The sequence below is a fragment of the Amborella trichopoda genome, chromosome 4 (genome assembly GCF_054954075.1).
Source record: "Amborella trichopoda isolate Santa Cruz 75 chromosome 4, AtrichopodaSantaCruz75HAP2 v2.0, whole genome shotgun sequence".
Classification (NCBI taxonomy): Eukaryota; Viridiplantae; Streptophyta; class Magnoliopsida; order Amborellales; family Amborellaceae; genus Amborella; species Amborella trichopoda.
In genome coordinates this window covers 13,486,421-13,510,928 of record NC_142339.1, presented here as the reverse complement: position 1 = coordinate 13,510,928, position 24,508 = coordinate 13,486,421, and the positions used below count along the sequence as shown (strand labels likewise).

The 24,508-nt window shown below is 38.1% G+C and overlaps 1 protein-coding gene across 17 annotated transcripts in view; it reads left to right on the top strand.

Annotated features, from left to right (window-relative positions):
• LOC18423214 (Small GTP-binding protein) overlaps positions 1–24,508 on the top strand; it is a 95,098-nt gene that overhangs the window by 64,631 nt on the left and 5,959 nt on the right. For 4 of the 17 annotated variants that reach the window (XM_011628042.3, XM_020673294.2, XM_006827816.4 and 1 more), the window contains 8 exons: positions 2,208–2,279; positions 11,591–11,745; positions 11,845–11,902; positions 14,635–14,715; positions 14,822–14,908; positions 21,891–21,962; positions 22,131–22,265; positions 22,382–22,455. In XM_011628042.3, the coding sequence (XP_011626344.1) occupies positions 2,208–2,279; positions 11,591–11,745; positions 11,845–11,902; positions 14,635–14,715; positions 14,822–14,908; positions 21,891–21,962; positions 22,131–22,265; positions 22,382–22,455 (734 nt within the window). Of the gene's footprint in view, positions 1–2,191; positions 2,280–2,837; positions 3,723–11,590; positions 11,746–11,844; positions 11,903–14,634; positions 14,716–14,821; positions 15,892–21,890; positions 21,963–22,130; positions 22,266–22,381; positions 22,456–24,508 lie in introns of those variants that run through there. The other 13 variants (XM_088864934.1, XM_088864932.1, XM_088864933.1 and 10 more) reach the window with 6 other exon arrangements.

Below are 24,508 nucleotides of genomic sequence, written 5' to 3'. Positions count from 1 at the left end.
TCATGACTCTTGATCCTAATGCTCCAAGATCGTTGATTCATGTCACTCTTTCACTTCCATTGAAGTTAAGAGCCATTGAAAATGTTGGAATTTAAGAAAGGACATAATTCCAAAAACAATCGCAGTGGGGTAGGTTTCCATTGAGCATTTTTTGGCTTGAAATTTTGTCATTAGTTTCATTGAAGAGCTGTTGGGATCCAAGAGCTAACCTCGAAAGGTTTGGCAATTGCATTGATGGTAGTTAAATGTTCTTAGCTTTTAGGATGAAGACCTCTTTGTATTTTCAACCCATGTAAAAGATTTCCAGATCTGGTGCTGGCAAATGTTGTGAAGAGATTTTGTTATATAAGGGTAGCTTAGTATTATAACTTATTAGTTGAGTTACATCTATCTAATTCTTCTTAAAAAAACCCATCAATTTTGTACCTATGTTAGGTCTCTAAGTCTGTTGGCTACCAAAGAAGCTATAGAGATAGATTCATAGGAATGGAGGGTTCCTAAGGGAATATGTCTAATATTGCAACCTAGTTCAAGGGGATTTAATTGTGAAAGAGACCGAGAGTAAGGCATTCATGTTGAAAGGCCTAATGTGGGAAGTTGTGAAGGAGAATTACATCATGGAAAGCACCGGAGTTTGGGATGGTAGGTAAATGGTAACAAGCGTCCCATGGGTTTTGAGGGCTATTGCCATTTAAGATTGTAATGATCGTTTAAATTCTGATTGAGCTTGGTGCTAGGCCCGGTCTTTGGCTGAGTGGGCCAAGTCTCTGGAGAAAATAAGACTCAACAAAATGCCTTGAAAAAAAATATTAACAGAGCATGGCAAGTCCCGACCGAGGCTTGTGATGAATTGTAAGACTAGACTTGGCAAGATTGAAAGTTTTGGATTCTAAAGACCAGTCTGATATTATGAGACCATTTATATATCGAAATGTGCACTTATGAATCTAGGTATACCTGCAGATTTAAGTGCAAGTGTTGAAAAGCTTGCAAGATGAAAAATTAATTATAGAATTATGAATATACGAAAGGACCAATGTTCACAGACTTGGTCTAGTGGACTCAGACTTAGCACCCTGCCGAGCCGAGTTCCTAGGTCAAATTTGGAGATCTAGAACAATATTAAATTTAATTTTTTTTTATTAAATCTATGTATAGAAGTTGTACTCTAAATAGGTTTATGTATAGTTTTTATTTTTTAATAATGCTTTGTGAGTTTTTCTTTGTATATGATCTATTTTCTTGTTTCGCCCCTTTTGGAGTTTTATATGCTATTTCTGGTTATACATGATTTTTTTTCCAATTTTCGTCTTTTTTCCATCTTTTGTTGACTTCTAATGCTTTTTATAATTTATTTTTCTTGTTACTATTTTTATTTCTAGCATTTTCCAAAAAATTTATTTTGCAATTTTTACCCCTTTTTGGACTCGTCCTCTATCTGGGAGAATCTGACTTGCCCCAGTTTCTCGGCTCGGGCATGGGCAAAGTCTCTAGCCTGAACCAATTTTTTAACTAATGTGAAGGACAAAAGATATCATTGAACTAACATCCCACTCATGTTTTGATATTCCCTTTAGTTACATTGGAACTAATTTGATTGTTAACACAACAAAATGATATTGGTTCACATGATTGAATATACACTACCGTCATAGGGATCTAAAAACTGAGCACCTTATGTCTAGAGGCATCAGTGAGCCCGTCTACGAAGACAAACCAAAACCTAGTATTTGATCCTTGGGGATGTTGAGTTGTACTTTCAATCACAGGTTTCTTTCCTCAAAGATTGGACCTGTTACTGTTGGAGGCTTGACATTCAACAATCAAGTTGACCACCCTAGGTCCTCCATGATGCTCTCCCTGATTCTATACACTCATTGTCGCGTGTTCTTTTTCTTTCCACATTGGCTTTAACCTCTTACCTTTTAAAGCTTTATTGTGCTTTTTCACTCAATTAATATCTGCAAAAATAAAATCAAATTGTTGTCTTTGTAGATGCATTATCATTTTTTTGTGCGATGCACTTTAAATGGTTATTATTGTTGAATCTTGAAGCATTGATATCCATATTTTACTGGTGCTAATGGTCTCTTGAATTAGAGAAATGCTTAGTATCGCTATTCTTCTCTACTTACATGATTTGCGTTGGTTTCAATCATATTCTTGCTTTTGCTTTTTGAAAGCCCTTCAGTCAATGAATGCTGCAGGAGTATTATGCTGATGAAATTGGTGTTCTATCACCGGGTCAAATGCAAGTGGATAAATTATATGCTGGTGAGGTAATCAGTAATTTATTATTTTTATTTTTTCTGTAGTTGTTCATTTTCTATTTAGCACCAATGTTTTAATTGTTTGATTGATGTGCCCCATACTAAATCTATCAAATTGATTGGATGATAATAACTATCATATGCTTAAAATTTTTTATTAATCTTACAGTCCTTTGGGGTCCCTTATATTATGTTGAATATATAGCGATCCATGTGCATTGGTATGGTGCACATGATGCTCTCTCCACATGGTGCACGGTCTGGTCAATATCATGTTATTAACAAATAAAATGAGTTTTCATTGTGGGCCGTCTTTGGTTATCTTCATGTAGAAGCATAGATTTCAGAGGATATTATTGATCGTCATCATCATTGTTAGAACTTTTCCTAACTAATTGGGGTAGGCTACATGAATTCTGGTTTACCATTCTGCTCTATTAAGGGCCATACCTTCAATGAGACCATAAGTTCTCATATCTTTTTTTACTACTGCCAACCATGTGCTTTTGAGCGTACCCCTTATTTGTTTTAAGTCTTTCACTTGAACTAACTCGCACCTCTTAACAGGTACTATACTGGGTCTGCGTCACGCATGGCCAACCCACTTAAGTCTACTTTCTCTCATCTTATCACCTATTGGTGTCACACCTAAATTCTCTTGAATGTATTCATTTCGAATACTCGCCCTTCTTGTCTTGCCACTCATCCATCTTAACATCCTCATCTCAGCTACACATTGTTTGGGTATGTTGTTTCTTGACCGCTCAACTTTCTGCCCCATAAAGTAAAGCTGGTCTCACAATTGTCTTAAAGAACTTGCCCTTTAGCTTCATTGGTATGCGACAATCACATAATACTCCTGTTACACCTCTCCACTTCGTCCACCCAGCTCTAATTCTATGTATGACATGTTCCTCAATCTCTCAACTTTCCGGGATTATCGACGCAAGATATCGAAGGTGCACTTTTTTGGTATTTCTTAGCCGTCTTGGAGGATATTCTTGATATTCATCCAAATTATCTTTTTCTAGGACTTTTTACAGGGTGCTTCACAATTGGCTCTTTTATATTGAATGAATATGGGGATCTTATCTTCATCAGTGTACTCTCTAATATATCAAAGCAGCAGTATTTTAGGTTACCATTGTGAGATTTATTTCAATTTGCTGGTCACGAAGACCCTTCTTGTCGTGCTTGCATTTTATGGATCTTGTCCCTTTATAACATTTGGAGATGAACTACCACAAAATATGCATCTTGTTTTTCCATGTCATAGATTACCACCAACAAACATGGAATAATTGGTTGTTGACTATCTATCGTCTTGTTTACTTTCCCCATGGGAAATACATGTTTGCGTGTGTTACCACAAGAAGGAAACCTCTTGTTGGCAGAGACATAGTTAACACTGTTTTAAGATGAAGTAAACATTCCTTTAAAAAAAAAAAAAAACTTGGTTTTAAGATGTGTGACATTGGTCCACAGATTTCTAGGTATATAATGTCCATAGATTTCTACGTATACATATTGTGACCATAGCACACTATGTAAGTGAATCATGGTAAGGAAAATCAAGTCTATGATATGTTATAAAAACTTAAAACACCACTTAGGAAGAAAGAGAAAGAAGATGATAAAGAAAAAGAAAAGAAAATAGCATCCAGTTTTTTTCCTTGATGTTTGAACCTCATATGATATTAAGATGATGAAAAAAAAACATAAACTAGAACTGGCTTTGGAATGAATAGGTAATGGCCAAAACATTAGACAGAATCACCTAAATAGAAGCATCATTTTTATTTATTTTATTTTTTTTGATCAAGTATCATATTCATTGATTGCTTTTTCATCTTATAAAGAAGCAAAACTAGAAATGCATCTAGTATTAGAGGAAAAACTGTTAGTACCTAAAAGATAAAAAAAATGTTTAAAGCCTTTGCGAACTAGGATGAATCAAATGATGGCACTATAAGTTCATAGTTCAATGTATTGGAAACCTTGAAAAATAGCTACTTGTGTAATTCAAAAAGATTGGAAATGGCCTTTGGACTTTGTATTATCTTTAAATACTTTTCGTCAACCTACTACTTAATAGAAAAATAAGTAAGAATAGTTAGGGAAGACGTTTAATGCTAGAATAGTGTATTTCTCCTCTAAAGGTAACTGCTGAAGTAGAGAATGGGTACATGAAGTTGTATTCTAGAAGTTTTATTAACCTTATGACATTCGATGATCTACTTACCTGTTGAGTGGTCCTTGAATAGTTTTCCTCAATCTGCTACTCAATAGAAAAAGAAACAACAATAATTGGGGGAAACGTTGATTGCTAGAAAGGCTTATAGTCGTTTTTTTGAGAAAATATATTAATAACCCCTAAAATTCTCATCTATTTCACCATAAACCCATACCATTCCTTTCTATCAAGCGGCATTGAAATCCGAAGGATTCTTTCACTTCACCCCCTCCACACTTCTAAAAAACCCTTTTCAAAATTTCTCCTCATTAAATGCCCCGTATTAATCATCAAATTCTACTGTAATCCTTCTCTCTCATCCCCCTTCATTTCTCACCCAAAGTTCATCTCTCTTTCTCTCTCCCCCCCCCATTACCTTCCTCTCTTCCTCTATTGCTCAAATCTGAAACCGTCGTCAATCACCTCAGGAAACACATTTCTTTTGCTTTCTCTCCTCTCCACCATGGGTATTGCAAACTTGATTCTGTATTTGAAGGTTGGTACGCTGAGGAGCAATATTGCAAGAGACAAGGGACGTCACATGAGTGCCCCAACTTACATATTTTGTATCTAGGAAATCATTCCATGAAGTGGTTTTCCCATTATTTTATATGATTATTAAGGTTTTTCTGTTTTTCTTTTAAAGATATTCCCATAGTTCCAAAAAGCGCTAGGTGGGTCCTAGGCAGCTTGGGGGATCCAGGCCGCCCAGCGCCTAGGCGGGCACCCAAAACCTGGGCGGCCCAGTCGAATCCAAAAAGTATGCCCAATCAAGATGCTTCTAACGACTCAAAATCTTCTAAAAAACCTCAATAGATTTATAAAACATCAAAAATTAAATATAATATCAATGGGTGATGTTTTGATCAATTTTTGTCAACTTTGAAAAAAACAATTTCCGCCTCTGGGCTGAGCGGCCGCCTATGTGGGTTCTGTACCTCCTAGGGGAGGCGTAAGCCCTGGGTTGGGCGCTGGGCGCCCGCCTAGGGACTGCCACCCTGATTGGCCGCCTAGGCCTATGCGATGCGCCCAGGCCTTATGGACCGCCTAGGCGGTCTGCTTTTGAATCACTGGATATTCCCTGTTTTAGAGGTGATCTAAATTACAACATGAGATGAATTTGTACTATTCATGCTTGAACAAGGTTAAAGTCAGCTACAAAATTTGCTCTCTTTTTTTGTGATTTCAGATGTCCATGAAATTTTTTTTTTTATTGTGGTTTATTTCTCCATAAAGTGTTGGAAATTAATAGATAATTTATTTTTAAGTATCCATCTCTCTGGTAAATAGATATGACACATTTCTCTCTATTTGCACTTTGAGGTAAGTCTGTTGGATTTTTTATTGGGGTAGGGTGTGTGTGTGTGTGTGAGAGAGAGAGAGAAATTAATTTTCTCTTTAAGAAGTCCAATAGGTTTTTTATTGGGTTGGTTAGAGAGAGATATCAATTAGCTCTTTGAGAGGTCCGATGGGTTTTTTATTGTATTGGTTAAAGATGGAGAGAGATCGAGAGGGAGCTTGAAGTGGGGAAGAGGATACAGGGAATGAAGAGAGAGAGAGAGAGAGAGAGAGAGAGAGAGAGAGAGAGAGAGAGAGAGGAGAGAGAGTATGCTAGGGGGAGAGAGAGGAGAGAGAGTATGTTAGGGGGAGAGAGAGGAGAGAGAGTATGTTAGGGGAGAGAGAGAGAGAGAGGAGAGAGAGTATGCTAGGTGGAGAGGGAGAGAGAGAGAGAGGAGAGAGAGTATGCTAGGGGGAGAGAGAGAGAGAGTGCTGGGGTGTAGTGGAGGCTTAGGTTCAATCGGTGTTTTGGGTGAGAAATGAAGAGGGTTGAGAGAAGGGATTGCAGTGGAATTGATGATGAATGTAGGACATTTAATGAAGAGAAAATTTGAAAGGGGTATGAGGGATGTGGGAAGGGGCTGAAGTGAAACAATGGTCATAATTTCAATGCCACATGATAGAGAAAGAAGGCCAGGGTTTCTAGTGAAATGTGTAGAAATTTTAGGGGTCATCAAGATATTCCCCCCCCTCTCTTTCAAGAGTTGACTGTTGAAGCAGAGAATGAGGATACATCAAGCGTTTTAAAGGCCTATAGAGTTTATAAAAATGATACTTTGTAGTAAAATATGCCCTTCAATGGGAGTTTGTATGTTGATGGACCATGTGTTGGGCGGTTTATAGTCTTGGTTATGTTCAAAACCTTACTCCTTAGCATGTGGCACTACCGATAAAGGTTTACAGTGGGTTATCCTTGTTTAGGTTGGAGAGATGCCCAGGGATGATGTTTATAAGCTAGGAGAACTGTGTGGTCTCTTGTGTGCAGTTGTAGGTTTGTAAGAGCAAGGGCCAACAAAAAACTTCCACACGACATGTATGCATGACAGTTGCATTATTGGGAAGCAGCTCTATAGAGGCACACGTGTACATGTACATTGAGAATGCTAGACTTGTTCATTAAGAGGAGGACTGAAATCCACATTTCAAGATCATGGTTCCATTTTTATTGACCAACTTTGACGAGCAAATTATGAGCCCTTGCATTGAAACTGGAGGTCATAGATCTTTGTTGGGTTGGATGAAAAAAGAGTAGTGGATCATAGTTATTGGATCAAGTGGAGTGCCCATACTTTCATTAATTTTAACCCATTGATACTAGTCCACTTCTAAATATATTTTTTTGATATTTGAAATATTTGTGTTTTTTACAAAAATTTTCAGAATTTTGAATATTATTTCTAAACGACATTTTTGTAATTTCTAAAATTTGGAAGGGCACATATGGGCCTAGGATTCTGCCCCACATGTGTGCCACCCATGGGTGGGATGTGGGCCACTGTAGGGACCACTTAATCTCTATTGGGTGGCGCACCCCCTTTATTTATGTGGCATTATTTTTTTAATGCTATTTTAGGGAAATATTTTAAATATGAAAAGATTGTTTTATTTAGGAATTTGGTTTGATCAAAATGCTAATTATTTTTACTCTTTACAGATTTTAGAAAGATATTAAGAAGTTTTGGATTGGTTGTAATTCTAATTTAAATAATAGTTGGACTTAGGTCAAATTATAAGAGGTTTCTAATTTCCACCCTAAATTATGATGGTTGATTTTTGGGATGGATGGTTAAGATTTGTTCTCTCTCACCCCACATATTTCCTAAGTTCCTATGAGTCAAGTTGTGTCATTGGATAGGCAATACCTAAAGGAGTTCTAATCCAAATAGAAGAACAAATTCTTTCGATTTAATCAACATTGAGGCCCTCTCTCTAAAAAAAAACATTTCTCTCCTCCGTGCACCAAATCTCTCTCTCATCATTGAAACTCATTTCTCTCTCTCCTCCCTTCTAAAAAGGGTCTTGCCACCCAAAATTTGATAAGACAAGGATGCCACATTGAAACCCTAATTAGAGTTTTGCTGTTTGGAGAAGAAAAAGGGGTATGCCAGCCATAGGAGGATTTTGTGCCTTCAAGCCCAGCCCTAATTTAAGCATAAAGGTTCCTACAAACATTACTTAAGTTTCCATGGTCTCTAAAACCCAAGAGAAAGAGGTATTGCATGTAAAAGCTTTCCATCTCTAAAATTCCAGCAAGAACAAAAGGGACAAGGTGCGCCATCGGTCAGGAAATCGGGTGTGGGGTGTATCATACCTTGTGGGGGTGACTCCAGGCATCATCAAGTAAGTCTTCCCGGTGGATTTAATTATTCTTCAGTCACATTTATATTTTTTTGTGAATTTCTAAAAACATATTTTATACCAAAAAATTATAGTGGAAGATTGGTTATTGCTCTTGGATGGTGTCATTTTTTAATTTATTACCTTGGGTTCCACATAGCCTCAACTTTCATCAAGTTGTATTCAAGATACAAGCAAGACAAAGATAGACCTCGATATTGATGGAGGAAGAAGAAAAATGAAAACAAAGGATGAGAGGATGAGATTAAAATAAATACAGGTGGATAGAACAAGTGGGATAGAAGGATAGAAAAGGAAAAATACAAAAAGCAATTGATAACTATGTCCATTTTTCTTCGTACATCAGGATAGTAAGTTCGTTTCCTCCTTGGTAACTCTATGTCCAAAGTCATCAACCTCCTTGGAAATGTGATGCACAGAATAGTCCAAGAGATCAATGAAATGAAAAGTCTCTCCCGTCTAATGAGCAATGCACTAGGGTTAGGCAAACTCCTGCTTAGCCCATCTAATGACATTAAGAGAATTTCCATCCATGAGCATGGCTTCTGAGGAGGAAGCAAAATCCTCGGGCTTGATAAAGTGGCGTTGGATGTCCCAACAACGACCTCATGATCCAATTTCAGTGGTCTCCAAAAATACTCCCAATCCTGGCTGGCTCAGGATTAACTACCATCGAAATTGAGTTTCATAAGCCCAGGGGGTGGTGGTGTCTAGTTTAAGAGAGGTCTAGCTTTGACTATGTTATGATTAGCGATCAAATCCAAATCTCTAAGCATGTCTTAGGTTCTCATACCATGGAATTTGGGTACAACAAAAGCCCACGAAATGGTAGCATCTCTAATTTCTCTCACATTAAATGGTAATATGTCCTCCATGATGGGAGAAGATCCTATCATTGTGCTTCTTCTAGATGCTCTACGGGATAGTCAGTGGATACAATCTCTGTAGAGGACATACCCCCACTCCAACAAGAGAGTATTCTCTCCAAGAGGCTGGAATTTTACTAATTACCACTAATCACAGAAAAAGTGTGACACCCATTTAGAATAGGAAGGATGCAGAAGAATGTGATCTATGGACTCCTGAGTTCTCAACGTAGATAGCATTTGTTTGGAAACTGAATGCCAAATAATGTAAACGCTAATTCTAGTAAGAAATTTGAGCAAGGTCTCCAGCCAACAAAAGTCCAAAGCCTTCAAGGGTGATTCTTTCCAACTTTTCCCTGGATATCCTCATAAGAAGAATACAAAAGCTGACAAAAACATTCATCTCTTTTTGCATATCCTATCCTGGGTGAAGATGGGAGTGAACAGTGTTTCAAATGTCAACCTTGGAGCCACAAAAGGCACATAGTCTCAAGAGCAAAACGAGTCATGCTCTTGTAAATATCAAACAGGAATCATCAACAAAGAGGGACATGAGTGTTACTTGAGACTTGCAATTCCGTCATACTATCAGAGCTCCAGAATTTATTACTCACAATGAAATGGATAAAGATGCAAGATTGGCCTGGCAGGATCTGTTGGATAGGGGAATGGAAGAAGACATCCAATGCCTTATAAAGTTGATGAGGATGTCATGGTGAATGAAACAATACCTGTGGTAAAAGAAATGGTACAATCAACCTTCTATGCAAAAGTCCTAGGCATTGCAATACTGTGATGACTGCACATCAAGTTTGCTTCTAGGCCATGTAAACATTATATTACCTGTATCCTTACAGTTATCACGCCTGATTGATGACCTAAACTTGCCTAATTTATTTCTATCCCATAATCTTGGTTCCTTAGTTGCATTATAATAAGTTGCTACAATTGTAAGTTTACAACAGAAGAGAGGATATTGAAAAAATGGCAAATAAAAAATGAAAAGAACTAGAAAAGGGATCTATAAACTTACGGCTGAGAATGGTTCAGTTCGGGTTCGGATTCATCGGGATCCAGATTTGGATCCAAAAAGTATACATGGGATCCAGATCTGGATCCGAATCCGATTGGATCCAAAATATTCGGATCTAGATCCAGATCCGAAAAGTATACAAGGGATCCAGACCCAATCGGATCCAAAAAATTTATTTTAAATATAGAAATAATATATAACATATATGTAATATTTTATTAACTGGATCGGATCCACCTGTACCCAGATCCGATCTGAATTACTATTCAGATTGAAATTTTGGATCTTGATCCGGCCCATTGGACCATACTCGGAACCAGAGAGGGTCCAATATTCGGGTTTCGGATCCAAATTGGGTAAATTCTCAACCGTTCATAAATTGCATGTTGTGTCCCACCTTTCCTTGGTGAGCATGCCTGTCACCGTCCTCTAAGTGGAAGTGGCTAAAAGAGCCCTAAGCGGAGCTGTGAAAATAGAAGGGATCCTCTTCCATCAGGTTGGAATGCACCTACATATGATGAATCTTTCTTGGCATACTGAGATACACCGAACAGAGCATGCTACTTTCTATATAAAGAGTCCAGTTAATGAAGTACCAAAGATCAGCATCCCAACTCGGGCTGCATTCATTTTTGCATAGAGGTGTTGCTAAACCCCTCGGGACCCAGGGTATTTTAAGATATCCTTGAGGTGCCTCTTAGAACTTCACCTACCCATACTGGCTGGGATTTCAGAATAGTTTTCATCAAAATTGAGCTTTTGGTCCCATTTAGCTGGACCTTCTGTTGGGGATTCAGTCTTGCATTCCACTGTTTATCTGTGATGAAATGTGAGGTTTATTGTAATTTTGGCCTCCATAGATTTGAGAATCCTACTGAGCAACTTACTATCAGTTATCTTGCATCGTGTGATAGCCTCTTCCCTTTGTTGGTTCGGTAACCTGACATCTATGTATGGCCAAATAGCTTGTCCTTATCTAGTCCTTACTCGACAAGTTAAGGACCACTGTTAATGGTTTTGTTTATGAGTTTCACAACTGTAGCACGAAAATTGATTCCAAAGTGACTATGCATTGGTAAAACTCTCATTGCCATTTATATATGCTATCTTCTCTAATAAGATAGCTATTTCATACCTAATTCCCTACACAAAAGAATATGAACATTCATCGCTACAGGGAGGACGGAAACATATAACTGTCTGTAGCCCCCCAGATTTGGGTAAATACATTGAAAGCTGAAATCATCATTATTATATTGGACGATTCACCTACTTCGATTTCACAATCTTGTGATTAATACTTGTTTGGCTAAAAGTTTGTTTGCTGATAGATTAACAAGCATGATCCCCAATTATTCTTTTCTTGAAGCCTGTTTATGAAGTGAATTATCATATGCTAATTTTGATAGTCCTTTTGACCTTTGTTCTACTCAGACTTCCCTTTCTGTCATCAGATTTTCACAGTTGTTCTTTTTTGGTCTGCATTTCGCAGGTGGGTTACCTTGCTGCTTCTATAAGATCTGTTGCCGATGCAAGAGTTGGTGATACTATTACTCATTTTGGCAGAAGAGCAGATAAATCCTTGCCTGGTTATGAAGAAGCCACCCCTATGGTCTTTTGTGGCCTGTTTCCTGTAGATGCTGACCAGTGGGTTCATATCTTTCACTCAAATAATTGGATTAGAACTCGTAAGATTTTTTGAGGGTCCATGACGAATTCATGCTTGGACAACTGACATTTTTGTAGGTTTGGTGAGTTGCGAGATGCTCTAGAGAAACTCCAACTGAATGATGCCGCTTTAAATGTGAGTCTTAAAGCATGGTTTTTTTTTCTTGAGGTCAAGGATGGCCCAAATTGAAACTGTTTGATACCTCCAATCCGGATTGCAGATTTGGATGTGATGCTTTTTTCTGAGAAGTTTGTTTGAACTGGGTTCATTCGTTCAGATTTTGTTAATATCAGTGCTTCAGCTCTGACTGAAAAATCATGCCCTTTTTTTCATCAGCCTTGCATGGGGATTTGCTCATTGAAGAACTTATGATTGGAAGTTTTGTTGGAACCAGTAGAACGCTTAAACCTCGATGTGCCCTTAATTTGAAAGTCACTAAAAATATGCACTACACATACACATTATCATTTATGTGGCTTAAGTTTATTTGTACACTCTAATGGTGGATGTGGTTGTGTGCTCTCAAATTTTTTGATAAACTTGCCTTTGACTGTGTTAGAGAGCATTAATCAGCAAGGCCATTCTTGTCATTGTCAGGGGCAATAAAAGTTAATGGCATGTCAGTTTTTTCACAGCACATCTTTGTACGATAAATGCAAATTTATATATATATATATATATATATATATATATATATATATATATATATATATATATATATATATATATACACATATATGTATGTATGCATGTATATAATGATGGAAATTTCCCTACGTGCAAATGTTTTATATCACTTATATAAAGGTGTTTTCATGTCATAAAATTTGGAGCACACCATTCTCTCTCTCTCTCTCTCTCTCTATATATATATATATATATATATATACATTCATGCATGTTTGTGTTGCTATGTATATATTAGTTTATTTATTGATTGTCATATGGCTTTTGAAAATTAATTCTTTTATAGTGAAACCAAGAGGCAAATGAAGATTTTAAAGACCTTATTTTAGCAACCATGCTATTCTTGGTGCTGAATATTTGAGCACTTAACTGATGTTATTGGTACAGGCATATGTAAGATAAATACCTGAGAAAATATTTTTTCTTGGATCTCATTTTACTTATTCACCTAGGGCTAACTATTGTTAAATTATCTTAATTTTCAAAGCCAGTATGTTGATATGTTAAGCATACATTTGTATTTGGTTTCTTAGCTCAAAACCTATCATTGCATCATCTATTAATCTCAATGTCGTTACATGCAGCTATTTATTGATAAATAACATTAGTAACTTTTAGTTGTGCCTCAAGCAGTTCAAATTGTTCCTTGTGATGAGGGCATCTGCTCGATACGCATGTTCTTTGTTATTTAAATATACGATGTTATATTGAATGCCACTGAGGAAATTCACCTGTCAGATCCTATTGTTTACAGTTTACTCCTTGTATATTCTCAATTACGATGGCCATTTTTGTTATTTGTACATTGCCACTTCATTCATTTACACTATTTTGTATGTTGTGTATGTACCATCCTAAACCCCTTAGTGGGCACTTGATGAGAACTTTTTGTTGTTCCAAATTTCAGAAAGTTAGAATGTTATTTGTTGTACCTGGACACTAGTGAGTGAGTTTCCTACATCTTTAGGTTTATTTTGCTAGTTGCTTGATAATCTTAAAGGTTGTCCACAGAAATTTGTCAAAGATGATTTTGGGTTCAAATCTGAACGTATTAGAGGTGATATGGGAGTTTTCTTTTGTAGTGCTCTTCATGTTCACTAGTAGAGTTATGAAAAATTTCTATGCACATGTCAACTCAGTGTTTTTTTTCCTTTTTTTTCTTTTTTTTTTTATATTTATTTTGGGCAGTTCAATGGTAGGATTAGAACATGGGATGCAGTGTTGCAATCGTCAACAACTGAACCAATTAAGCCTGAGCCCAATTCCTGCATGCCAACTCTTGTGTATTTAAAACTTGCAAATCTCCTCTGTTCCATAAAGTAATAACCCGTTTGAATAACTGGAAATGCATCTGCTGGAGAGATGCATCTCGTCGAAGATGGATCTTCTGGGAAATGAATTTCGTAGAAGATTGGTAGATTGGGTTTGAATAGTATTGAGATGCAACCTGGAAGATTCATTTCTGCTGTTTTACTCACCTGGAAGATATATTTCTTCGAATTTAATTCTATTCAAGTATTATTTTTTCACTTGCAATTCTCCTTAAACTCGTATGATTGAAACATTTGCCATATTCTACATTGTTGTGCAGGTTTTTCATATTTCTGGAACCATGTTTTGCCTTTATGATCCAAAAAACTCTTAGGTTTCATTTGAAAGGCAAAACATCTCCATCAACGAAGTTGTCTGGAAATGAGCATGAACATTTTCGTTTTTGAGTCGTGAGTGTTTTGTTGGGAGTATTGGTGTTGTTTCCTTGATAAGCTAGGTTGTGAATTTCCGTCCACCATGAATAATTGAGTTGACGAACCTCGACTCTTTTTCACTCCTAAATGGGTGGAGTAGAAACATGGCCTTATCCCCAAAACTTGGTCCGTCCACATTGGGCCTTATTCTTCCTGTATTCATGCCTAGCATGATATGGAACTGAGGATTAGTCACATTTCGTGTTCTTTTGTTGTTGCTATGATTTTGGTGTCTTTTGCAAGATGCCTTCTGGTGCCGATAAATTGTATATGACCTTAGTGCATTAAGTGGTCCTTTGCGTCTGTTGTGAATTGGAAGCTGATTTGTTGTACTTTATACTCATTTTCCATGTAGTTATTTGATTGCCAACTTATAGTCGTGACCTCAATATTGTGGATTCAAAAATAACTATATCGTACTGTAAAAATGTGTAGTTCGAGCCTGAAACTTCGAGCGCCATGGGCTTTGGCTTCCGATGTGGATTTCTGGGTCTGCTCCATATGGAAATTGTTCAGGTTTGCTTAGTCTTCGAGTCCCTTAATGTTTTCCTTAATTATTGGGATTGAGAACCTAGCTTCTGATATAGTAATTGATTTGTTGCCTTAAAACTTACTTTTTCAGGAAAGGCTTGAGAGAGAGTACAATTTAAAGCTAATAACTACTGCTCCAAGCGTCGTTTACCGAGTTAATTGTGTGAATGGTGATACAGTAATCTCTCATGACCCTAGACCTGCTATAGTTTATATCCAGCCATGTCTTACTCAGAACCATCCTTATTTCCTCATGTTAATGATTTTTTAAGCACCATTTGATTTCCTAGCCAAATTTCAATTTGGGCCTATATGAAAATTCCCACCAGCAGTTTGACCTCAAAGAAGGTTTGATTCACAAATATGAATTGTTTTCCAGCTGCAATTGGGACCCCCTTATTGAACTTTTTTGCAAAACAACTCCAAGTTATTTTGCAAAAAATTCAAATACTCACTCTCCCCACCACCATCAATATCACCATTACCACCACCTCTCCACCAACATCACCACTCTACCACCACCACCACCCGGCTAGTTGCCACTGCCACCACCCACCACCACTCCACCATTTCCACCGCCATCACCACCACCACCACCACCATTTCACCACTACGACCACCATAAGACCACCTCCACTACTGCACTACTACCACCACCACTCTACCATTTCCACCGCCATCACCACCACCACCATTTCACCACTACGACCACCATAAGACCACCTCCACTACTGCACTACTACCACCACCACTCTACCACCATCACTGCCTGCCCGCCACCACCACCACCACCACTGCACCGACTTTGACAGTCTGCTATCACTACTCCATTGCCTACCTGCCACCGCCACCACCATTGCTCTCCCATGACCACGAGTTTCACCGCTCCACCACAACCACTCAACCACCACCTACCACCACCACCTCCACCATCACACCACCATGTCACCACCACCACCACTACCCCGCCACCACCGCCTGCCCACCATCACCATCCACTTCACCACCGCCACCACTCTACTATCACCACTCCCCTGCCTACCCTCCACGACCACTACCACTACTACACCACAAGTTCCATTACTCCACCACCACTCCACTACAAGCGCCACCACCTTCACAATATGTTATGTTGGTCTTCAACAAAACGGAGTCTTCTAAGTGAGTCTTCTTGTTTGTTGTGCTACTGTTCAATAAATTGGAGTCTTTTTAGTGTTCAATAAATTTTTAGTCTTCTATGTCATGCTCCTGACCATCATTTGGCTATTGGATTTGCTTGGCTGGACACTGTAGTGATTTAAACAGTCTTTTTAGTGTTCAATAAACTGTTAGTCTTCTATGTCATGCTCATGACCATCATTTGGCTATTGGATTTGCTTGGCTGGACACTCTGTAATGATTTAAGCAATGAAACAATATATTGTGCTTGTAGTTGCTGCACTTGCATGTCTCTAACAATTGCCTGGGTCTTCTGTGCTCTATGGAAAAAGACACAGTCCTTTCCCTTGTTTCGGATTTTTCAATTGTAAAAAGCTTGGTTCTTAATAGTTGGCATGATATTTAACTTAGTTGGAAATGATGTTTTAGGAACTAGATCATTTTTTGGATGGACATTTTGTATTTGAGGGTTTGCTGAAATTTCAACCATGATTGGTACTTTTAGTTTGGTAATTCATACACCCTGGATTGGTAGATTTCTTGAATCTTGTGACAAGAGACATTTATGATTGGGGTTTTCTTTGCATTGCCCATTTTGATTTGTGAAATTCGTTGTAATTGAAAATTTTCTTTTGAGTTTTTGTTTTACATTGGTCTACATAGAATTTTTTTTGGACAATTTCCATTTGAATGAAGAGTTTTGGGTGGAGTTCGTACTGGCTTGAGAGTTATTTGTGAAACTTGGGAGTTTTTAGCAGGTTATTAATTTCTGATGCAGGGGAAAATTGAGGGAACTGTAAAATCAACAAGAAAACAAAGCTAAACACAAGCATAATTCAAAGAAACCTAGGGTTTCTTCTCCATACCCCAAGCTAGGGTTCCAAAAGCCTAAGCGTTTCTCTCTTTTAATTTTTAAAAATCATGTGTAATTTACCCTCTCATGGCCCCACACACTTTATATATTATAATTCAATGTTCAAGGACATTACATGTCCATACAATGACTAAAATGACCTACATATCCTAACTTAAACTTAAATTTAAATTTTGTAATGACAATTTTAGTTATATGAATAGTACTTGTGAATAATGCTCATGAATAGTTTTTATGAATAGTTCCCATGAAATAAACAAAAAAAATATAAAGCCCTAGAATCCTTAAAGAACTAAAAACCCTAGAAATAAGCCCTAAAAGTAAACTATAATATACATCCTTTAAAGTTGAATAAAAATAAAGAATAAGAACAATTTTTCTCTTCATCAATTTCTCATTTTGTTTGGTCACATTATTCTTCAAATTTTTTGCTATCTCTGTGCTAAGTTGTGATCGGGTTATCCAAAAATATCCTCATTTGTGTAATTATTGGGTTGTGATCACCTTGACGACTAGTTTGTTTGTGGGCCGACATGCCTCAAGTCTTAGTTACTTGGGTAGAAAGAAGAGAATAAGATGTAACATTTGTGCACATTGTGGATTTATCACTTGAATTGAAGACCCCGACATAAAAATATCATGGAATTCATTTGGAGTCTTGCTTGGTACAAAACTTTCTAAGGATTATAGAGCTCCTAAATTAGATTGGGGCTGATCAACCAAGATTATTGCCTTCACTGTGATTTAGAAGGTTCTGTCATTACCTGTTGTTGCTCTTTGGAAACGAGTCAATTCAGTTCCTTTTGTTGGCTTTACCGGTAAATGTTCCTTCTAAGTCTCTAGGATAAAATGTAACTTTAGCTAGATAGAGAAATAGAAATCTTACTACTGGTGGTAGTTCTCATAAGGCTTCTGAGTTCCACACAAATCTTGTCTCATCGTGACAATTTCATGTTGTCATGCTTTTTTGTCATCGACAATCAGCCATGTAGTAGTTCAAAAGTATTAGCAGAGGTCTAAATGGTTTAATAGATATATGCAATAGTTGGTTTAGACTAGGTCATAAAATACAATCTGAAAATCATAAACAAATGATTAACAGGTTAATGAAAATTGAAGAAAAAATAAAATTTTAGGTTCAATAAAAAATACTGACCTAAATCAAGAATAAAAAAGGTTATTATCCACTGTGAATTCACTCATGGATAAAAAACTTGATTCTGAAAAACAATATGAAGCAAGAAAAAGACTTTTTTATGTAACAGAAATATTAACTCTAGAAGAAGATTAAAAAAACTTTGAAGCCAACAAAGAAATAATTGAATATTGGAAATCACTATATATAAAAGAAAGAGATATAGATGTAAGAAATTATCTTATTTCTAATATGCAAAGATTATTTACTGAACATGAAAAACTCATGTTAAGAAACAATTTTCATCTAATAATCAGTTTAGATGATAGTGATGCAGAATCAGAAAAGATTGCTGCAAGTGAAATAAACTAATCAGAATCTGAAAATGAAGAGTCTGAAACCAAAGACTCTAAATCAAAAGGTAAAAGAAAGATTGAAGATCGAGATCACCTAGAATTAGACCCAGAGACTAGGCATTGGACACCCGAAGAATTTGAAGAATACCTTCAAATTATAAAAAAAGAAGAATTTCTTCAGAACGAAGAAAATAAAGCTTTTCCTTCCGTTCAAACCCTATCCCTGAGGTAAACCCTAAAAGAGATGATTTACGCAAACAAAATGTCAATGTAAATGGCACATATCTTGGAGAATATGGTCAAGCCATTGATGACTGGGCTCAATCCTTGACTCTAGTCTTAACAAAACAGTTTGGACTAAAGAAAAATTTTCAGACAATTTAGCAGGAACATTGCAAGGAGATACTTTGCAATTTCTTCGTAAATGAGAAGTCTCAACTAGAGGGCAAGCAGAAAAAACTAATATGCTTAATAGAGAAAGGAAAATGGAAGACATCCTGAAAGATTTCACAAAAATCTTAAAAGAAGAATTTCGTAGACACATAGATGAGTATAAACTGCAAAATGATGCAAAATACACTTTCTTAAAGATACATCTTTGTAACATTAAAGAATTCGAAGCTTTTGCTGAAGAATTTAAAAAATGGTACCAATTGTTGAATGAAAATAAATCAGAATTATGGAAAAAACAATTTTTCCATAAATTACCATCACCATGGGATGAAATTTGTAACACTGAATATAGTAAATATGTCAGTGATACATCATCACATGATACTGGGAAATAGAATAAGATTTGTTTTCCGAACAATTAAAAGTCATTGCTTCGACTTAAAAGCAAACAAACAAATCAAGAAAGGACTTGGAGAAAGAGATTGCAGCCGAATTCTAAAAAACAATTTTGAATTTGGTTGCGAAAATAAAAAACAAAAGAAAACTTTCAAATGGAAGAAGTGGAATAAAAAGAAAAACTTCAATCGTAAAAAACGATATGTAGTCAAGAAGAATATCAACAAACCCAAACAAGTTGTCGTTGTTATATATGCAATGAGGAAGACATATTGCCCCAAATTGTTGTCAAAAAGGAAAAAAAATATTAAGAAAATGATAAAAATTCTTGAAGAAAATGATTATGAAATTTGTTTCACAGAAGAAATTTCCAACAATGAACCAATTATATTTGAAGTTGAAACTGAATCAGAAAGCAGTGATTCAGAATCCGAAATAGTCTTCATGATGAATGAATAACATATACAAGAAGGTCCTGATGAAGAGCATCAAGAAGTTCTTGAATTAGGAGATGTAATTCATGAAGAATTTACAATCGATGGGTCTAAATTAGAAAAATTAAAGACTCTTAAGAAAGAAGAAATATATAAACTGTCAAAGTTCCAATTTTGGAATGCTAGACACTTTAAACATTTGGGTGGTAATACAACTTCTAAAGCCTCAGAAAATGGTTCTGTTGAAATATCAATTTTTGACAAAACCAAAATTGCAAAACTCAAAGCAATATTAGAAACTTAGATATATGCATATTGGAGTAATCCTAATCGAATTAACAGAAGAATGGGAGCAAGCAGAGGAGCCGAGGAGGGAATCTCGGTGCTGAAGGAGGGAGAGTTGGCACTGGGACGGACATAGGGATGGGAGGGTGTGGGTAAAGTTGAGAGGTAGGGAGTGGGGCTAGGCATAAGCGGAGAGAAAGCAGGGGCACAGAAAAGGGGGAAGCAAGAAAACCCTAAGGAGAGGCTAAGAGGGATTAAGGTGAGACATAAGGTAAGGAAAGAAGAGATGGGTGAACTGAGGTCGTGGGGGTAGGTTGGGCCATGTGGGGAAGAGGGATAGTGGTCTGGGCTGCAAGATGCACGGCGAGGGAGAGGGGTGGTGTTGTATGGATCCTTGTGAAGGGACCAGAGAGGAAAGAGCGGTGGTGTGAGCGTCGATGAGGAGAGGGAAGCATAGTCGAGTGGGGGATGTGAGCAGGATGGCAGTGATGCCTCAGGAAAGGAGCCAAGCAAGGCTCAGGGGAAGAGATAGAGGGGGAAGGGTCAGCGTGAAGGGCCATGAGGGCAGGGCTGGTGGAGACATGCCTAGTGTGAAGGGCGAGGGGCGAGACCTGGGGTAGCTGAGGGGTGTTGGGCGAAACCACTAGAGCAAGAACAGAGGATGGTGGGGAGTCAGAGATAGTGGTTGTTTCAGGGGCAGCGGCAATATCCATTGAGGGAAAAAGGGGCCATTGTTGAGAATGGAACATATTGGCTGGGGCCATAGTCATAGGGGAGTAGGGGGTAGAGCAGCTGTTGTCGCGGGAGAGATGTGAGAAGACGAGTTGGTCATGTGGCGAGGGTATAAATGAGGGGGAAGGAGCAGTTGTAGATGACTTGCCCGCGGAAGAGTACTGAGGAAGGAAAAAGGTAGGATTAGAATGCGGAGAGGGGGGTACATGGCATGCTTGGGAGGGCTTAGCCACGTGGGTAGAGAGAGGTGATGATTGCGATGGGGATAAAGCAGTAAAAAAGGTGGGTTGACGGGATAGAAGAAAGTTGCTGAGGTAGGTGGACAAGTGTCATGTCCAGGCGATAGGGCAGATGCAGGCGTGGTCAACATTGCAAAAGTGAGGGGATAGGTGTCATGTTCAAGCAAAAGGGCAGGTTCAGGCCGGGACAAAGTGTCAAGGGTCACGGGGGGCGGGTTTGCGACCATGCAATGAGGAGATGGACGTTTGATACGAGCCCTAGGTGGATGCCTACAATTCACTATAATCCATTCTTCATGAGCCGGAGGGGGTTGGCCACCGAGCTCCAAAGGTTGGACATCGCGGGCAGAGGGAGGAGAAGCCGGTTGCCAAGCCAAGACTGTATGGTGATACAAGCCTTCTACCTCAAGCCACAAGGAAGGGGGGGGGTGGGGTTGGATGGGGACTTAAGCAAATGGGCGTCGATGGCGTAGAGGGGAGGCAAGTGGAAGTTGGAGGAGGAGGAACCTCTGTTGTCCATTCTTTATTCTATCTTGTGCAATCGTATGCAGTCATTTGAAAAGAATGATGGGAAGTAAATTTCTCGATTCCATTTTGGTCGAATATCGAGTCCTCTAAAATAGGAATCCCGTTTCCCACAATCCCTCTTGTACGGATGTCGATTATGAAAACTGGTGTCTTTTAGTTGATTGTAATTCCACGATTCTGATTCCTAAAATGACTCATATTCAGAATCGTATCTAATAACTATGGTTTAGTATCACCAATATACTACGCTTAGAATGCAATAATTTAAGAGATTGGGGGAGAAAAAAAAGTACTAGGAGCTATTTCAGATGTGGAACTAAAATGCAACCCTGTTTGATTATAAATCATTGATTTTCAAATCTAGGGTCTTTAATGCCACCTTAGCAACTTAGAAGATTTAGTTGTGGCATCATTATTTTGGCTAGGAGGCTAGTAATTAGAAGCATCTCAATCACCTTTTTGCCTCATTATTTTCTTTTCCATTTTCCATTATTGAATGTTGCTTTGAGGACAAAGTTTGTAGTGACGCTCTTTTCAATTGGGATTAAGAAGAGGTGGTCTTTTCAAGTTATCTCTTTTCCCATTCCCTTTTGAGTCTTCTTCTTACATCATTCCTTATGACGGACCTAGGTTGAGTGCTCTAATCCGTCTGCACTTTCGGATCCAGGAAAGCGGAAATCTATTGAGGAGCCATATGTAAAGGTTGTGACTTATTCTCTCTATTTCTTAATTACTTCTCAAATTTCTATTTGGATTCAGCAATTTGAACTTATTCTCTCTAGTTTGGAAGTAATAATCACTTGTCTTCCATTTAAACATTCTAGTTGTTGATAAAAAAATTTCTTTTCGTTTGTTTTTTTGTTTTTTTAGATAGAGATGATCACACCTAAAGATTATATCGGTTCCCTCATGGAGCTTGCTCAAGACAGACGTGGTTTGTTTAAAGAAATGAAATTTATCACTGAGAATCGGGCTTCAATTGTCTATGAGTTGCCGCTGGCAGAGGTATTGATTACCTGTTCCTTTGTAGTTCCTGATTTTGCTGTACTAAATCATTTCAGGGCACAATTGATGTGTTGGCTATGTATCTGAATCTTATAAGTCTTGGCTAACTTTTGTAGATGGTGGGGGATTTCTTTGATCAGCTGAAGTCTAAGAGCAAAGGTTATGCCAGTATGGAGTACTCTTTTGTGGGGTAATGATTTTAAACAATAATCTATGGATGCCTTTTTATAATGGTTTGCAGTGAACAATCGATAGAGCTACAAGTAACTCAGGCATTTGGATTGAAGGGATTTGTATTTTTGGAAGTGATAGAATAAACCCTGTAATTTTTTATTGAAGTGACTTACATACAAGTTGATCATTTTCTATTTAGAGTTTCTACCGCTCATATACATTGGTGAGAAAAATTTTCTTCTTGAATACCCTTTAGTTCAGCATTATGAGAGTATACACGAAGGAGCTCCAAACCCCTCAGTTCAGAGCAATAATAGACTTGCCGCCCTCAGCAACCTACCTATTGGGTCTGCCAAGCAGTATTTCTGAAACAAATCCATGAACAGAAGACTCAATACACATCTGCCTCCAGCCAATACTGGCCTCTCAATTTCCTGCTCATCCCAACAAGAAACAAGCCACTCAACCTCATCTACCTCCCACACATGAAACCACCGATAATGTGTTTTAAGGATGAAGCCGATTAGATTTATCTCACCACTCACCCCTCTACCCTTCGGATCCCACCACCAGTTGCTTTGGGCTATCAACATCTGCAAAACTTCCCAAGTTGTGCTCCACAGTGACCTCTACAGTTAGGGGGAGATACTTTACCGTCTCATTGGGGTTGGACTTAAACTGAGAAAGAGAGAACGATGGACGTTGTTGCAATCTTTGCTGGCTGGAGTGTTTGATCCTCCAAGAAATGGCGTGAGAAGGATCTGTTCCTGCAGTCCCAAAGACTGGAATCCTCCTGTAACCTGTAGGTTCACTCATGATGGAAAGGTCCTGTTCTCTTTCCAGACCCAGGAAGAAGCCCTGAGGGCACTGGATACTCAAAAGGCCGTCCTTCCATGCGGCAGTGCTCCGACTTGCTCTATGGTTGCCCAAGTAAAAGCATTGTTTACCGCTTATGTTTCGAACCAAGTAGTTTTTACGAAATCCAAGATCTCTGTGGAGGCTTCATGAAAATTAACTGGAAACCTTTCGGTATTCTCCCCCTTGGCTGCATCTAGATGTTAGTGGAGACCATTGAATAGAAAACCATTCCATATTCAATTCAACTGGTCATCATAAAAAACTGTTTCTTGGTTTGCATAGGGCAAAAAGGTGGGGGTGGATGAGAGTCCTCCACCACGCTTGTGCCTCGGCCCCAACAAGCCAACCACGGCCATGGCTTGGATGAAACTTAGAAGAATGGCAGATCTTCACCAACCATAAAAAACAAAGAATAATTCCACCTGAAAAATCAGGGTTGGAAAAATCCTGAAAATTTGTTTCTAATCATTGTCTCCAACAAATCTGCCAGCCATGTCCCTCTCATCGAGGTTGGCGGAATCAAGTCTTAATCCAGCTCCTAAAACCACTCAGCTGGATATCACTGCCAGTCTGTGTCTGCAGAGAGCTATCAAAGAGGTTCCCTTCCTGCTTAGGAGGCCTTAGGGGATATGTATCATCCGAGATTGTTCCATGCATGCCTTCAACTCTGTTCTGATAGGCAATTTCTTGGTCTCAATCTGTCTCTCAGAAGTGTCAGACCAATTTCATGGGAAATTCCCCCCCGGTCTATGGGCCCAATAGAACAAATCTCTAAGAAGCTTTTAGGGAATAGAAGTCAACCAAGTTGCCTCCTGGTTCACCACCCATTGGTGTGTAAGGGGTGATTTCATTGTTATGAGTTGGTTGTTTGAGAAGGATAGAAACAGCCATATTATATCTATATGACAGGTTTTCCAAATTTTTTGTTTAGAAACCAGCTCTTCAACATCCCTTCCGACAGATCCTCCATCACCTGATCCAATCATGCAGCTTGTCGAATTTTGATAGGGTACCAAGACCTGATAGGGTAAATCCAAACATCTTCAATAAGTCTTCCCAATAGTTTTAATTAATTTTTAGTTTTATTTTCTAATTTTTGTGAATTTCCAGGGACATATTTTGTACTAAAAATTATAGTAGAAGTTAGTTTAAAGCTCATGGATAGTTTCTGTTTTTTTTTGTAGTGAAAATAAAGATTCTACGTTGTATCT